Source organism: Polypterus senegalus, chromosome 11, assembly GCF_016835505.1.
Source record: "Polypterus senegalus isolate Bchr_013 chromosome 11, ASM1683550v1, whole genome shotgun sequence".
Taxonomy (NCBI): Eukaryota; Metazoa; Chordata; class Cladistia; order Polypteriformes; family Polypteridae; genus Polypterus; species Polypterus senegalus.
Genome location: NC_053164.1, coordinates 52,948,422 through 52,967,420, shown reverse-complemented (window position 1 = coordinate 52,967,420; position 18,999 = coordinate 52,948,422). Strand labels below are relative to the sequence as shown.

Genomic DNA, 18,999 nt, shown 5'->3' with positions numbered 1-18,999 from the left:
TTACCTCGCTCGAAACATTCACACGTTCAGTCGTAGCAGGGCTGACTAACATGTTGAAATAGAAACGCAGATTGATGCTTTGTCCTTGCTTTCAATCTTATGATTATTTCGTGATTTTACGCTAGAGGCGCTAAACTGATTTACAACATCATTGAACATCAGCTGTAGACATCTCTCTTGGTTCGATACACTTCTCGTTCAATAGGCGGGATGAAAGGCAGGGGCTTGCCTTTATTTGACGTTCTCCACACCCAATAAGAGTTCAAGACTGCCAACGTTTTGACAAGTCAAATGCGGAGCAAGCGAGGGGCGGGACTTAAAATATACCGCCTCTGTAACGCAGCAGTTGCTTACGGAACTGCTTCTCTCGAATGAGGAGGTGTTTATAAATGGGTTTGCTGACGATTTTGAAGAAAATGAAGCAGAAAGAGCGAGAAGTTCGTTTGCTGATGCTGTATCTTTTTCTGTGGAAATTTTGGATGTATTGTGGACGCTTGGAGGGATGTTGGGTAGATTTTGATGACGCAGAATTTGCGTTTTACGTATCCGAGGGGGCGGTTAACTTAAAATGAATGGATTAGTCACATTATTGAGGAAGTTCGAACAGTATGTATTATTTTCGGGCATATCATAAATGTTCTGTCCTAATTGCGTAGCTTGTTTTTAAAATCGTTGTTAAGTGAACATTTTGTAAGGCAAAACATTTTCAGAAAGTGCTCAATGGGATGCCTGTGGAACTGTAATTGGTGCTCCAGTTTAGCAAGCTGGCGTCATGTTATTGTCATTGCAATTACTGTAGTCCTTAAATTCAACATCAGAAAAAGTATTTGAGCAATTCAAAAGTTGACTTTAAAATGCATTCACATTACTACTGTGAAATGAAATTGCTAAGTCGATATACTTAGCTGAAAAACATGTATTTTCATGTTTTACAGTAGAATCTGAAATGAACTCATTAATCTTTATTATTAAGCGTTTCCAATATATAAGCGGCCAAATAAGGCCGTCAAATTAAATATTTATGATAAACAAGATATATCTCGCTACACAACAGCCAAACGTGATTTTGAAACGTGCTATCGTTTAAGTCTTTTTTTTTTTTTGGACACACAATCATTTCAGTTATTCATCTAAATAGCACAAGATGTCAAAGGTAAAGTTGCAAGAAAAAAAAACAAGTTTAAGTAAGAATATTTATTAATAAGTAACAAGAAATAAATAAATCTATAAGATCTTGTATAATTAGTAGAAGAGTAGTGTCTCATATATATATATATATATATATATATATATATATATATATATATATATATATATATATACATACACATTGTCATATTTTCTTTCTTCATCAGCGATAACGTTATTCGAAGTTTATTTTTTGGTAAACTCTTAAAAGGATTCTTATATAAGTATAAGGTAAAATAGGATTATAAATTACTTTGGCTAATTTCAAAGTTTCGGTTCTGAGATCAGTCAAGTCCAGGAGAGTCTCAGTGGTTTTAGAGTACTAGGTTGTTGTACCGTGTTAGCCATTATGAATGTAGAGAACAGCCAAGCAAAATGACACATTTTATTGGCTAACTAAAAAGATTAAAGTATGCAAGCTTTCGAGGCAACTCAGGCCCCTTCTTCAGGCAAGTGGTTTTAGAGAAATTCTTGATTAATGAGTAATAACTAATTATTGTTGTTTGAAAGCATTTCACTAATAACGTTTCTAGTATGTTTGTATTTAGATTATTTTGTAGTCGGAGCCTTCCTCTTTTCGAATATTTTACTACTGAGTGTTATTTCATTTTGTGTCACTGAGCTTTATGGGGTTATTTTTGTGTAAATTTTCAGATGCTAAGTAATAGACAGCATTTTGTCCCAAGTGTGTCATTCTCACTAATGTCTTCTTGTTAATGAAATGATTATTAGCTGAAGAATTTGAATAAAATATTGCTCAAAAGCAATACAAAACTGCCTAAGCATTTTTTTTTGAAGAAAAAAAAACCAACTCGTGTATTATATTTCAAAAGCACACTTATGTTGAAGAGGCAAAACATACAGTGTGCAGTAACTGCCTACCTAGAATCAGATGAGTTGATTCTTGGCTTAGCTGCTGTTTAGCTATTTAATGCTTTTGTTGTATTCCTCTCAAAACAGTGCTTTCAGACATAAATCTGTTAACACTTTTTTGCCTTTACAAGTGAGTTATGTAATGTTAGAAATCAGGATTGATTCCATTAAATTTTTGCAGTGGGTATGGATTACAGAATCTAGGCAATAAGGTTTGGCACATGTCACTTTAATTTGGTGGCATCTTTTATATTAAGGTTTTCAGTCTGTGAGAGTGCAGGCAGGGTGGAGAATAGTGTCAGGAGTGATTTGGGACAGATCAGTGTCAGCAAGAGTGAAAGAGAAGGTCTACAGGACAGTAGTGAGACCAGCTACGTTTTATGGTGTGGAGACGGTGGCACTGACCAGAGAGCAGGAGACAGAGCTGGAGGGGGCAGAGTTAAGGATGCTAAGATTTGCTTTGGGTGTGACAAGGATGGACAGGCTTAGAAATGAATACATTAGAGGGTCAGCTCAAGTGGGCGGTTGGGAGACAAAGTCAGAGAGGCGAGATTGCGTTGGTTTGGACATGTGCAGGATGCTAAGTTTGGAACTGCCAGGTAAGAGGAAAAGAGGAAGGCCTGAGAGAAGGTTTATAGATGTGGTGAGAGAGGACTTGCAGGTAGTGGGTGTAATGGAGCAAAATGCAGAAGACAAGAAGATAAGGAAAAAGGTGATCCACAGTGGCGACCCCTAATGGGAGCAGCTGAAAGAAGAAGTTTGTGCTATATATTTAGAATCTACTCGTAAAATGAATGTGTAGATTAGCATATATTAAAGCAGGTCATTTCCTATTTTCCTGTAAGGAAGTATTTTTCCTTTGTTAAGATTTAAAATTACCACAGCTTTCTGTACCTGTTGTTGGTGAGTGTGTGTTAGCTTTTATCTAGTTTGTGTTTAGAAGTGCTTAAATATTTACACTTCTGTCCAAACTCAAGAACCACATTCAGTCCACTGTGTTCAAAAGGTTGCTTCTTTTTACAGTTCTGTTTTATTTCTTGGTCCCGCATTCCGAATTTATGTATAATATAAAACAAACTATGATGCATGTTTTCTCCATTCTATGTGCATCAGTGATGTGTATTTTGTATAACTGGATAAACACACTACCAATGTTTTTGTCATACTTGTTCAGTGCTATTTATTTCTTTTCTATTCTACGCATGATCTACATGCGGACCTTATGATTTAAGTGTTTAAAGATCTCCTGTTGACCAGCTATTAAGAGCAGATTAAAAATGAGGAAATATGTTCAGTGAACTGTTTGGTATACTGTGAGCCTTACTAGTTTTCATTAAAATTTGGGGGAAAATTTTTTGTTCATGTAACTATCTGCCTTTTGTACGACTTTCACAAAGAAATCCTGTTTGTTTGCTTACCTATGCAAATTTAGTTTTTTATGCATTAAGGGAAAAAAACCTTTCATTTACCTTTTCTTTATCGTAGAAAACCCTAGTTTTACTGCATCCATCCAAATCAAACACCGTTCCTATCTGATAAGACTTGTTTATTTTAAACTAGCATTTTCTTCTGAATTCTTTGTGGTCAAAGACACTGTTTTTATTGATGGTTTTAAAAAGTATGTGCAGATAGAAATGTATTGAGCTAACAGTCACTGAGGGCATTTGTTTATTAAGGGCTCTCTTAAATGACACTTGACTGTTGTAAAATATTGTTGAAACAATGGGGAAAATTTTTAAATATAATCAGAACTAATATAAAATGTGTTTTCTTAAATTAGCGTTGCATCATTTTTTAACAGTTTTTTGATTACACCTTTTTTATTGCTTTGAACAATCTAAAGAACTATACAATATAAATACCACTGTTAAGCTGTGGTGTTCTTAAAAATGATTAAATAATAATTAAATCTAGGTGCTGTTTTGTACTTGTGTCTGTGGGCTAAAGATACTGAAATACTCCAAGAAATACTTTTACTGTATTATATCTTTTGATCCTTAACACTGCAATTCAGTGGTCTGGATAATGCAGGCAAAACAACAATTTTGAAGAAGTTCAATGGAGAAGACATCAGTACCATCTCTCCAACACTTGGGTTTAACATCAAAACACTGGAGCACAGAGGGTAAGGAAAATCCATGTGGTATATTAGCTACTTCGTTCTTTTTGTTTTTATAGCTTTTTTTTATTGGTAAGCTAATTTTTTCTCCTAGCTTTCCATTAGTATTTTAGAAGAGCACACAGAGAAGGAAATTAATTTTAGAAATACTAATTATAATAATTTTAGGTGATATTGTGTAAATGATTTAAAATTTGGTTTGGCATCAATTCACAATAACACTGTATTTGCAAAGAATATTGTTTGTTTCCAGTTTTGAAATGTTTTGTCTCTAGTAAACCTTCATTTTAGTTGACTACATTGAAATGACAAAAGACAATCTATCAATTAGAAAAATCAACATTTTTAGCCATGTTAATGTTTATATATGTGTTTATACAGTATATAATAAACACACAGTGCTGTGTAAAAGTTTGGGCACCCCTCTGAGGTTGCATGATAATTTGCTCTGTGTTCATAATAGATCACAGCAATAAACCATTTTTTGATTAGAGAAATGTAGACTAGGGGATGTTTATCAGGCTAAAATTCTCAGTGTAGCATTACTGAGTTGTATGAAATAAAATGTTAAAAAATGGGATGTGCTAAAGTGTGGGCACCCTTTTAATTGGATTAATTTGAAGACCTGTAACCATTTAATGCTCACAGGTTGTAGCACATAATTGCTTTGATTTTGCTCATTAGACCTTAAACTACAAAGGCAGATGCAACTAATTATGAAAAAGGTGATTTAGCGTAGGTAACTGCTAGTTGTGCTTGTCCTTGGTTCTGTCTTAGAGAGTGGCAACATGAGAACCTCTAAAGAACTCTCTACTGACCTAAAAAATAATATAATTCATTGTTATGAATTAGGAGAAGGGTACACAATATTATCACAAAGGTTTGGACTGTCTGTCTCCACAGTCAGAAATGTAGTTGGGAAATGAAAGGTCGCAGGAAGAGTCCTTGTGAAGGAAAGATGTGGTAGGCCAAGAAAAATATTTGAAAGGCACAGCCAAAGGCTGGTTACAATGGTCACAGACAAAGCACAGACCACCTCCAGAGAGCTACAAGAACATCTGGCTGCTGATGGTGTCATTGTAGATCGTTCCATCAGTCCCTGTACTTTGGGTGATGTGCAAAAAGCCTTTTCCGAGTACTTGCCAAAAGAACAGTCACATGAGATATTCAAAAGCACATCTGGACAAGCAAGAAATATTTTGGAAACAAGTACTGTGGACAGATGATTATTTGATCACAGCCAGAGCTGCTATGCATGGTGAAAAAAAGCACACAGCATTCCAGGAGAAGAACTTGCTGCCTACTGTAAAATTTGGTGGAGGGTCCATGTTATGTGGCTGTGTGGCCAGCCCAGGTACTGGAAACCTTGTTAAAGTTGAGGGCTGCATGAATTCCTCCCAGTATCAGCAGATTATTGACAAGAGTGTTTAGGAGTCAGTCAGAAAATTAAAGTTATGCTGGAGTTGGATGATTCAGCATGACAATGGTCCAAAGCACTGTTCAAAATCTACCAAGGAATTCATGCAGAGGCACAAGTACAATGTTCTAGAATGGCCATCCCAGTCCCCAGACCTGGACATCATTGAAAATGTATGTATTGGTTTGAAGTAGGCTGTCCATGCTTGGAAGCCATTAAACCTGACTGAACTGGAGGCATTTTACATGGAAGAATGGTCCAAAATAACACAAGCCAGAATTCAGGGACTTGTCAGTGGCTATAGGAGGCATCTATAGGCTGTTATTTCAGCAAAAGGAGATTCTACTAAATATTGATGGGATTATTCCTTTGAGGCGCCCAAATTTATGCACTTGCCTATTTTTGTTTAAATGCACATTAAATTGGTTCTGTTGTTCCAATAAAAAATATTTCATTACTGAAATGTTCCTGTTTCCATAAGGTATAAAATACATTAAAATTAAGTTGCTGCCTCAAAAGCTTAGCAAGTATAAATTGATGCAGTGATTTTTATTAGGAGTGCCCAAACTTTTACATAACTCTGTATATAATTAGTTAATTAATATATATATATATATATATATATATATATATATATATATATATATATATATATATATATATATATATATATATATGTATATATATATATATATATGTGTATATATATATATATATATATGTGTATATATATATATATATATATGTGTATATATATATTATATATATATATATATATATATATATATATATATATGTATATATATATATATATATATATATATATATATATATATATATATATATATATGTATATATATATATATATATATATGTGTATATATATATATATATATATATGTGTATATATATATATGTGTATATATATATATATGTGTATATATATATATATGTGTATATGTTTATTGTGAGAGAGTAATTAGGATATCATGTATTTCTAGAAACTTTCCTTATTTACCATGCGGCGGAATTGTGGGGAAAAGCTCCACAGTCTCTCTGAACTGGACTTTAGATAGCTGTAGTGTTTACCTGACCACAGCACAGAACAGAGGCTATTGTTTCCTTACCCTGTTTGACAAAGCGTTGATGTCCTGGAGGTTAGTGAGAGTACACCCTGTGATGTGTTTAGCTGACTGCACCACTTTCTGCAGAGCCTTGTGGACCTGCTGTGTGTTGTTTCCAAACCAGGTGGTGATACTTCCTGTCAGAGTACTTCCGATGGTGGATGTATAGAAATTCTTAACTATCTTGGAGAGTATCATGAAATTCCTGAGATGGTACAGATGTTACCATGCATGGACCTGGTCAGATCCTCTGTGATGTGGACACTGAGGTCTTTGAAACTGTTCACCCTCTCTGCCTGAGCGCTGTTAATATTGAGGGGGTGGTAATGCCGGTTCTGTTAATTTCCAAAGTCGACAATCTTCACCTTTGTCTTGCTGGCATTAAGTAGAAGACTGTTGGCCTGACACCAGTGTGACAGACACTCTGCTTCATTCAGGTAAGTCTGCTCATTCTTGTTAGGTATCGGGCCTTCCACAACTGTGTCATCAGCAAAGTTGATACTGATGCTCGAATTGTATGCAGCTTTGCAGCCATACGTGTAGACGGAGTAACACAGTGGACTTGGGCAACAATGATGAAGTGCTTAGCTGCAGGGCCCTGAGCTTCCTAATTTGCATAGAAGGGCTTATTGTGTTACATGCAGAACTGTAGTCCATAAATAGCATTTGCACATAGTTTCTTCTTTTGCTACCCAGTTGGACAAGTACTGTATAAAGGATCAAGGTGATGGCCTTCTCTGGATCTACTAGAGCAATATGTGAACTGAAATGGAGCCAGTTGTTTTGGTAGAGGAGAGCGTATGTGATTTTTTTTTTTGACTAGCCTCTAGGAGAACTTGTTGCTATAGGCATTTGTGCAACAGGGCTATTGTCATTCAGGCAGGTAGAATGTGATTTCGATAGGTGGATAGATACTTTATTAATCCCAAGGGGAAATTCACATAATCCAGCAGCAGTATACTGATACAAAAAAAAAAAAATAGTAATAAAAATGAAAAATGAAAAAAATAAAAAAGCAGACAATAACTGAGTAATGTTAGTATTTACTCCCTCGGGTGGAATTGAAGAGTCGCATAGTGTGGGGGAGGAACGATCTCCTCAGTCTGTCAGTGGAGCAGGACAGTGACAAAAGTCTGTCACTGAAGCTACTCCTCTGCCTGGAAATGACACTGTTAAGTGGATGCAGTGGATTCTTCATGATTGACAGAAGTTTGCTTAATGCCCGTCGCTCTGCCACAGATGTTAAACTGTCCAACTTTACTCCTACAATAGAGCCTGCATTTCTTAGGTACAGGGACAGTGGTGGACTCTTTAAAGCATGTTATATGCTTATATAAATCAGAAATTTCAGTTGTTGGTTTGTAATAATTTTGCAAACCTTTCTAAATCCGTGTTTCAGGTTGCCATTAAAGGTTGAGTGTAGATTGATGGGCAAAAATGGCAAATTTATTAGTTTAAAATTAAATGTAAAACACAATACATTGTTCAGAAGGTAAAGGGTTCTGAATACTTTCTGAATTCACTGTAATAAATGCCTATGCACATTTCAGTTTTACATGCACTTTTTAAACCTGGGCATTAATACTAAATTGGATTTTTATGGGTAAAATTAAATTATATCATAAGTTACAGTTTGCCGCAAAAATTCAGTGTGTTATTTGTGTATTCATTAATTCCTTATTTGAACTGTAATAGCATATATGTATAAATATATGTTCTGCTGCTGCAAAGAGAGAGTTTGTGCATGAATTTACATTTTTAAATACTATTTTTAAAAATCCTTAAGGTGGGTCTCTATATGAAAATATTTTCAAATTAAAAATTTTTTATTATTTTTTTTAATAGATTTAAGCTAAACATCTGGGATGTAGGTGGTCAGAAATCATTGCGCTCTTATTGGAGGAATTATTTTGAGAGCACAGATGGATTGATCTGGGTAGTGGATAGCGCTGATCGGCACAGGCTTGAAGACTGTAAAAAGGAGTTATCAGGACTTTTATTGGAGGAGGTGAGTAAAATACTGCATCGTATTCCTAAAAAGGAACATGAAATTGTAATTGACATCTGATTACAGTTAGTAATATGCGAGATACTTTTTGTAAAACATTTCTGCAAAGAATTGCATTTAAAAAATGAGTAAAGCAAGTAGAACTTGCAAGCTTAAAAAGCACTATTACTGTTTACGGTTACATAAACCACAAATTGTCTTGTAATGGATTTTTTTTTTTTTTTCATAAATTGTCTGTATTGTGCAAAACAATTCCAGTGATTAAATATTCTTGAGGACTTTTGCAGGTGGCGTGTTATACTGCAAAAGAAATATACTATTAATACCAAAAGAAATAAACTATTAATACTGTCCTCATTTGTACTCCCGAGCCTTCAAAAACCTCTGCGAGGTATAAATATTTATCTAAAACATTAGAAGTTTGAGATTCCGGACCGTGTAATTGTGAATGTTATGCCTATGCAATTCTCCCATAAAACTGGTACAAAGAGTTGGCATTCAGCTAGCTTGATTTTTCACTCTTACCTCCCATGGCTGCAGGTAAATGTACTTAGAATCATGCAAAGGACTAATGCATTTAATAAGCTGATAATTTGAGCATACCAGAAACTTCCTGAGGTCTTCAGCAGCAAGCAACTTCATATGATAAAGAATAATATAAAAAAGTTAAATAGTATGAGGTATGTAAAAAGCATACATTCAGTTAATAACTAATGCACATTTTTGTATTTCTGGCATTGTATATTTTATGGCAGAAACTGAAAAAATTAGACTTAAGTACAAGAGTAGAGTGTGCCTGCTCTTCCTTATCTGTATGGCCATTCTCTGGGCATTCCTGTGTTCCCCCCACATTACCAAAGATGTATGAATTGGGTTACCATCCAGTTGTGAGTGTACTGTTGATGTTTGCATGTGTGAGTCCTGCGATGGACTTGCACCATGCTCAGCCTTATTTGTGCCCTGTGCCCAATGTTGCAAACACAAAGTGCAGTTCACCTTAATATGCAACAAATATTGGGCAAAAAATTACTTCTTTAAAAGTTTATATTGATGAATAATTTACTATTTTTACTATCGGTATACTGCTGCTGGATTATGTGAATTTTCCCTTGGGATTAATAAAGTATCTCTTTCTCTCTGAAAAAGTTTGGGAACCCCTCTCGGCCTGCATAATAATTTACTTTTTTTAACAAAAAGATAACAGTGGTATGCCTTTCATTTCCTAGGAACATCTGAGCACTGGGGTGTTTTCAGAACAATGATTTGTAGTAAAGCAGTATTTAGTTGTATGAAGTTAAATCAAATGTGAAAAACTGTTTGTGCAAAAAATTTGGGTCCCCTTGTAATTTTGCTGATTTGAATGCATGTTACTGCTCAATACTGATTACTTGCATCACCAGATTGGATTAGCTTGTTAAGCCTTGAACTTCATAGACAGGTGTGTCCAATCATGAGAAAAGGTATTTAAGGTGGTCAATTGCAAGTTGTGCTTTCATTTGACTCTCCTGTGAAGAGTGACAGCATGGGATCCTCAAAGCAACTCTCAAAAGATCTGAAAACAAAAATTGTTCAGTATCATGGTTTAGGGCAAGGCTACAAAAAGCTATTTCAGAGGTTTAAACTGTCAGTTTCAACTGTAAGGAATGTAATCAGAAAATGGAAGGCCACAGGCACAGTTGCTGTTAAACCCAGGTCTGCCAGGCCAAGAAAAATACAGGAGCGGCATATGCGCAGGATTGTGAGAATGGTTACAGACAACCCACAGATCACCTCCAAAGATCTGCAAGAACATTTTCCTGAAGATGGTGTATCTGTACATCGTTCTACGATTCAGCGCAATTTGCACAAAGAACATCTGTATGGCAGGGTGATGAGAAAGAAGCTTTTTCTGCACTCGCGCCACAAACAGAGTTGCTTGTTGTATGCAAATGCGTTTTTTAGACAAGCCATATTCATTTTGGAACAAAGTGCTTTGGACTGATGAGACAAAAATGCAGTTATTTGGTCATAACAGAAAGTGCTGTTCATAGTGGAAGAAGAACACTGCATTCCAAGAAAAACACCTGCTACCTACTGTCAAATTTGGTGGAGGTTCCATGATGCTGTGTGGCTAGTTCAGGGACTGTGGCCCATGTTAAAGTCGAGGGTCGGATGAATTCAACCCAATATTAACAAATTCTTCAGGATAACGTTCAAGCATCACTCACAAAGTTGAAGTTATGCAGGGGTTGGATATTCCAACAAGACAATGACCCAAAACACAGTTCGAAATCTACAAAGGCGTTCATGCAGAGGGAGAAGTACAATAGTCCGGACTGGCCGTCACAGTCCCATCAAATCTATGGGATGATTTGAAGCAGGCTGTCCATGCTCAGCAGCCATCAAATTTAACTGAACTGGAGAGATTTTGTATGGAAGAATGGTCAAAAATCCCTCCATCCAGAATCCAAATGCTCATCAACGGCTATAGGAGGCATCTAGAGGCTGTCATATTTGCACAGTCTACAATTGTGTTTGATGCGTCATCTGCTGGATTTACAAAAGCAATGCACAATACAACTAGCATGTACAGTACCAATCAAAAGTCTGGACACACCCAGAAATCTTCATGCATTAGATTGAAACTGATACATTTCTTTTAATCAAGATACCATTAAATTGCTTTAAAATACAGCAAAGATGTTGCTAGTGTTTTTTTAATTGTTAATTCAGCCATTCCTTCAGTGTCCTGATTACATCTTGCCTGAGTTGCCTCAAAAGCTTGCATATTGTAATCTTTTTAGTTCACCAATAAAAGGTGTCATTTTGCTTGGCTTTTCTCTACATTCAATAAAAATCAAGAATTGTTGATTACTTGTAATAGTCAAGATGTAACACCAACAGCTCATGCTCTTCTTGGAGGGGCAATATCTCTGAAGGTTTTGGTAATGGTTGGTTTATGTTGCCATAACAAGAGTAATGGGCCCAAAGCCATCAAAGGTATCCACTGCTTTGTTCTGAAGTGAGAGAACCGTACAAAGAATTTGTTAGTTTACTTAACTGTTCTTTAAGCAAGTTGGGTTTAGAGATAAAATGAATTAAATAATAATTCATTACATTTATATAGCGCTTTTCTCAATACTCAAAGCTCTATCCACACAGGGAGGAACCAGGAAGCGAACCCACAGTCTCCTTACTGCAAAGCAGCAGCACTACCACTGCGTCACTTAATACTGAGCTTTTCACGTAAAGCACAACAAAGTAACCAATCTAAAGACTTTTTTTCTTTTCCATTGTCTTATAACCGTAGTATATGGAAAACTTACTCCAGGACTAAATAAAGTGCATTCACATTGAAAATTACTGATAGTAACTGCACTCTTTGTTTCTCAATACAGCGCCTGGCTGGAGCTACATTAATAGTGTTTGCAAACAAGCAAGACTTGCCAGGAGCCCTGTCTAAAGACACCATCAAGCAGGTGAGACCCAAGAATGCCTCCTCTTCTCTGTGACTTTCTTCCCCCCCTAATATAGCCTCTTTTTGGATTGGATTAGTCTTACACCAGGAGGTGGAGAAAAGTAATTACTATTGAAGGACCTGTGCAAGTTTTGTCCCTTCCAAACCACTCATGTTAGTAACTTTTTATGGGCAAATGTTAACATCTCCGTAAAGATTACTGAGTCTCTTACTTTCTGTAAAAAGCGCATAAAAAATAACCCAAGGTTAAACAAGTCCCATGTGAATCAACATGTCAGTAAAATTCTGTCCTTTCAGTGATCTGGATAGGACTAAAATTACAGAGTTCTTCTGGTAACAATTACTTTATCGCACCTCCTGGTGTAATACGTAATACTGTCTGGATATGGGCTTAAATGGTAAGTAACATTGTGTAGAAAGTGACAGTTTAAGGTTAGTAGTGGTAAAATCAGTGTTTAAGTGTGTAATTTGTGTGCCTAATTTCCATAAATAAAGGGACTAATGCTAATCAGTGTTTAAGTGTGTAATTTGTGTGCCTAATTTCCATAAATAAAGGGACTAATGCTAATCATTCAGTTTTGTTTCCGTTGTATTTTTAGTGAATCAAATTACTACTGCTGGCACTACTAAAGACTACTTGAACACATGATAAAAACAATTAACGTGTTTGTGTTTTAACTGTTTTCTGTTTGTATATGAAACCATGCTATGTATACATTATCCTAGCTTGCACATCTCTATATGTTACTCAGTGCTGCTTCAGAAAATTTAGAATGAAAGGTAACACTAAGCCAAGTAAGTAATTTGACAATACTAAAAGGCACAGCAATCTTTTTAAGTTGGTCTGTGATGGATTTAGTTTTAGAATTCAAGGGTTAGGCCTACAATTATAGTTTTTCCTTACCAGAGTATACCTTTTTTCACCTTTTAATAACAAGTTGTGTTGATGGTGCAATACTAACCGTTTATTCCTTTATACTTAGTAAAATACGTTTTGTCATCCTAATCCCCATTCCAACCAAAGCTGTACCACATGCTGAGTTCATGTAGTATGTAGAGTGTTGCTTTTAGGTTTATTGTTGTGCTGAGATCTGAGGAAGGTACAGAAAATGTTTAGTCTTTCAGAGTTAGCTGCAGTGCTTAACTAAAACACAAACATTTGTGTAGTCATCTGGAAGGTTTGGCTAGGAATGGTGGACTCTTTCCAGGCAGCATACTGAAGTAGAAAAAAATAATAATTTAAATGTGAACCTACATTGAATGGCCAGTTTATTAAATACACCTTTAAGGAGATGATGTGTGATGCTGTGTGAACTGAGGTTGCTGTTGCTCCAAGTTCAAGTGAGGAATTTCCTTGCAGTTCGATCCATTCATTGTCTAGGCCATCCAGACCATTGTTTGCACCAAGTGTTGTCTGCTTTGACTTGGATTGAATGTTAGACTTTTATGACATCTCCTGTACATCTTTATAGGTGAAAAACATGGCTCTTTGACAAAATATTTTTTGCTGAGATTCCTTTGTGGCAAATGAGGAAGGGTTCTTGTCCATTTCGACCTGTAAATTCTTTGATTTATTTGCTGCTTAACTACGCCTATTCAAAATTCTACTGCAGAGTTGAATGAGCTGCTGTCTGAAGTTACAGCACTGCTATTTGACCACAGGGCACTAATGCTTCCTGTTGGTCCAAACCGTTTAATAAAATGCCCAAGCCCCAAGTGTACAAGAGATGTCATGGAGGCATTGCTACTTTTGCATTGTTTATTAGTTCAGAATTCTATTTGTTACCATGTTTGTACAATAAGTTTTTTTTCCTTTTTCTTCATTACTTCAGACCTGTATTTTGCTAATTACCTTATGCTCCATGTTTTCATTTGTCCCCAGGACATTCAGTCACAACTAATATATGAATTACAAATGATCCATTTCTGATTGGGCATACAGTTAGGTCCATAAATATTTGGACAGAGACAACTTTTTTTCTAATTTTGGTTCTGTACATTACCACAATGAATTTTAAATGAAACAACTCAGATGCAGTTGATGTGCAGACTTTCAGCTTTAATTCAGTGGGGTGAACAAAACGATTGCATAAAAATGTGAGGCAACTAAAGCATTTTTAACACAATCCCTTCATTTCAGGGTCTCAAAAGTAATTGGACAATTGACTCAAAGGCTGTTTCATGGGCAGGTGTGGGCAAGTCCGTCATTCTGCCATTATCAATTAAGCAGATAAAAGGCTTGGAGTTGATTTGAGGTGTGGTGCTTGCATGTGAAGATTTTGCTGTGAACAGACAACATGCGGTCAAAGGAGCTCTCCATGCAGGTGAAAGAAGCCATCCTTAAGCTGTGAAAACAGAAAAAAACATCCGAGAAATTGCTACAATATTACAAGTGGCAAAATCTACAGTTTGGTACATCCTGAGAAAGAAAGCAAGCACTGGTGAACTCAGCAACGCAAAAAGACCAGGACGTCCACGGAAGACAACAGTGATGGATGATCGCAGAATCATTTCCATGGTGAAGAGAAACCCCTTCACAACAGCCAACCAAGTGAACAACACTCTCCAGGGGTAGGCGTATCGATATCCAAGTCTACCATAAAGAGAAGACTGCATGAAAATTAATACAGAGGGTGCACTGCAAGGTGCAAGCCACTCATAAGCATCAAGAATAGAAAGGCTAGATTGGAATTTGCCAAAGAACATCTAAGAAAGCCAGTACAGTTCTGGAAAAACATTCTTTGGACAGATGAAACCAAGATCAACCTTTACCTGAATGATGGCAAGAAAAAAGTATGGAGAAGGCGTGGAACAGCTCATTATCCAAAGCATACCACATCATCTGTAAAACACGGTGGAGGCAGTGTGATGGCTTGGGCGTGCATGGCTGCCAGTGGCACTGGGACACTAGTGTTTATTGATGATGTGACACAGGACAGAAGCAGCCGAATGAATTCTGAGGTGTTCAGAGACATACTGTCTGCTGATATCCAGCTAAATGCAGTCAAATTGATTGGGCAGCGTTTCATGATACAGATGGACAATGACTCAAAACATACAGTCAAAGCAACCCAGGAGTTTATTAAAGCAAAGAAGTGGAAAATGAATGGCCAAGTCAGTCACCTGATCTTAACCCAACTGAGCATGCATTTCACTTGCTGAAGACTAAACTTCGGACAGAAAGGCCCACAAACAAACAGCAACTGAAAGCCGCTGCAGTAAAGGCCTGGCAGAGCATTAAAATGGAGGAAACCCAGCATCTGGTGATGTCCATGAGTTCAAGACTTCAGGCTGTCATTGCCAGTAAAGGGTTTTCAACCAAGTATTAGAAATGAACATTTTATTTCCAGTTTTTTAATTTGTCCAATTACTTTTGAGCCCCTGAAATAAAAGGGATTGTGTTAAAAAAATACTTTAGTTCCCTCACATTTTTATGCAGTCTTTTTGTTCAACCCACTGAATTAAAGCTGAAAGTCTGCACTTCAACTGCATCTGAGTTGTTTAATTTAAAATTCATTATGGTAATGTACAGAACCAAAATTAGAAAAAAGTTGTCTCTGTCCAAATATTTATGGACCTAACTGTATATGAAGTGGTTCTGGCACTTTTAGCCCTTATCTGTCTAATTGATGGTACACGTTTTATTTAATGTCAGCGGGTCACTGCTGCTTTATTCAGATAGAATCTTCGATGCTTTCTGTAAAGTGCTGTATGCCCAATGCTGCAGGGATTCTGACCGTTGTTTCTGTATAACTCTGCACTACAACAAATCTACCCCAGTAAACATGAGAATGTTTAATAAATTACAAAGTAATATGTGTGACATTGTATTTGCTTTTAATGCAGCATAGTTCAAATGCTAGAACCACAATTATTGCATACATGTCTTCAGTGTTAACACAATGAGGATAAGCAGTTTTGTTTAAAATACAATTTTTTTCTGAATGCAGAATTCATTACCATTAAAATTTGTAATCTGTGTGTTCTCTTTTGTAGGCATTGGACTTGGACAATATAAAAACTCACCACTGGTGTATTATGGACTGCAGCGCAGTGACTGGAGAGAACCTGCTGGCAGGAATTGACTGGTTGCTAGATGACATTTCTAGCAGAATATTCACAGCTGACTAAGCGTGGCCCTTTTTTCTGACCTGGGCAGGGAGGGGCACAGTGTTTAGAGAGACAACACTTACATCTGTCTTTTAGACATGCTGACACACTGCTTCCATCTACATGTTGCTTATCTACAGTAAACCCCCTTGTATAATGCTGAACTTAGTTGGTTTGGGGTTGGGTATGTAATGAACATACATTAAGTAAACCTTGTTTTCCTGAGATCAACGCACATGTTCTTAATAACTGGTGTCTTCTGATGAGTACATCACATTGTGCCTGTAGCTACCTAGAGAAATTCTTGCATAACTTCAAAGCTCTTTGCTTTATTTTTTCAAATTTTCTTTTAAATCTTAAATGTTTTAAGCCATTCTTGCTTTTCAGAAAACAATTTCCTAATCATGTAGCACATAAAATTAGATATTACACAGAACTGTTGTATTAAGGTGCATTTATAAATATAGACTTGCGTTACCTAATCTGGAATTTAATTTTTTTTTTTTGGTATAAATTAAAATACCAATGTTGTTTGAAATTTATAGTCCTTGTGGATGGGGTGGAAATTTCATTTGGTAAAAATTTAAATAAAACCATTGTGATTTTGTTATACAAGATGGAGTATTAATGGGAACACTTCACTGTCTGATAAGGGAAGGAAGCTTTGTTTCCATTTGAGAGTCTGGTTTTATGTTGGAGTGATAATACTGTCTTTGGCTTAATGTATCAAACTCTTCTCCTTCCATACATCTGCAGTGTTCATTTTGACTAGTAATACAATTTAAAGAAAATTATTGTTTTTCTTATAAAATGATTATGGTCATGTTAATATTTCTGAACAGCTATGTACTGTCTGAGTTTTGCAGATATCCATACTCTTTAGTTATGGTACACATGCTAAATTGAAGAAGCAGTACAGCGGTACAGACATTTTTCACAGTAGCATTTAGGCAAGGTTGTAACATACAATGTTTCAACCCACTTACTGAAACAAACAGGTGTTTTTATTTCACTGTACAGTTTATTAAAGACAGTACAAACCTTGCATGAGTCAGGGGTTTGTGGGCATGATCTTCTTGAGAAAGACATTTCAGAGATCAAAATAATTGGTTACAGCATTTTCAAAAATATTGTAGTTCTTGTGCGATGAGTAATTGCTGACTAAATAACTTGAGTGCAAAGCTACATAGTACATGAAAATCTGGTCTTAAGCAAAGTTTGAACATTTGTGCGCTCTGGTTCTGTAGATCATGTGATGTTTTGTTTTTTTGAACTATGATTAACCAACATCACCAGTTGTGCTGGTTTTAACATGGGCTCAGCCTCTTCTAACCCTGATAGGCTGTTTCAAACTACCTTAGAGTTATAGCTTTTCTTGAATATGGTGGGTTATAATTCAAGTAGAAATGAAAGGTTTGCAAATGGAGTAATCGGCTCAGGAAGATCAAGCTTTACTTTATCTAGAGCATTTCACAACAAGTACATTCATAAGGAGCTTTACAAAGCAAAGTTACTATATAGCTGAAACCATTCAGGAGGTATATCCGCATGTTATGAAACTGGCCTTTTCCATTGCAAATCGCATTTGCAGGAGCCATAATGATGCCATGCTATTATTATGTAGCATGACTCCTCTTATTAATTTTAACAGAATAGCTTTTCCAACTGTTCTTTCAATAATTGCATGGAATATTGTAATGCCCAAGTAACTCATGCTGTATAGTAGTAAGAAGGGAATTATTTTCCAGAATAGTGGGGATCAGGTATAGTAAATATGAGAATAATTTTTGATACCATGGCAATTGTTTACATTAAGCACACAACAAAAATGAACATGTGGTGGGATATCAGACTTGCAGTGCTTGTAATTAAAACTCTGACAACATGTTCTTCATTCTACAGGACTATATAATTTATCTTTATATAGACTATTTATTTGTGCATATGAGCCTTGCTGGTTATTGTATGAATTATGTCATTTTTTTGTGTATGATTTTATTTTTACTATAATAAATAATATCTTTATGTTGGTCTGTTTTCAAATAGTAGTTTGTTTTATATGTGTAATAAGTAAGAAATACTGTGAGCTGTTTTATGTATTGTGATGATCACAATTCAAAGAAAAATTAGTTGCCTAGTTTAATATTTAATGATTCTTGTCACTGCATATTGGACAGATTATAAAATAAACTGAAAATGAACATTTACATATATGGAAACTCTTTTTTTGTATAATAGTAGATAGTATTTTATACTGGAAATGCTGAACCTACTGTAGTAATTACCATTAATAATTATTCCCACACCAATTATTCAAATTAATATAATGCACAAGCACCAGGAGACAAATGAGGGTAAATCCAAACAGTGCAGTGTTTTACTGTCTGTACATTTTTTGGATTACATAAATATTCTTTAACATTTTATTGTTAGAAGTGCACTTTTGTTTTTTCATACAATATTAAAATTCTTAATATTTTTTGCAAAATGCTGCAATAGCAATTTGCTATATTTTAAACTTTTTTTAAGAATCTGTAATATAATAATGAAGACCTTTAATTATATTTCAGATTAAGAATGTGTCAACACTGTATTTAGGCATGACTACAGTGGCAGTAACGCAGAGTTACCCCACATTATGAACTTCAATGGATATGCCCTTTTTGGAGAATGTTGCCAGTTCATTATTTTATGATGTATCTC

The 18,999-nt window shown here is 35.7% G+C and overlaps 1 protein-coding gene across 1 annotated transcript; it reads left to right on the top strand.

Moving 5' to 3' along the window:
- Positions 1 to 319: 319 nt before the first annotated feature.
- On the top strand, positions 320 to 18,505 carry arl2 (ADP-ribosylation factor-like 2). The gene is made up of 5 exons (XM_039768633.1): positions 320 to 454; positions 4,076 to 4,186; positions 8,567 to 8,729; positions 12,107 to 12,187; positions 16,183 to 18,505. The coding sequence occupies exons 1-5, from the start codon at positions 390 to 392 to the stop codon at positions 16,315 to 16,317; spliced, it is 555 nt and encodes a 184-aa protein (XP_039624567.1). The 5' UTR covers positions 320 to 389; the 3' UTR covers positions 16,318 to 18,505.
- The last annotated feature ends 494 nt before the right edge of the window (positions 18,506 to 18,999 follow it).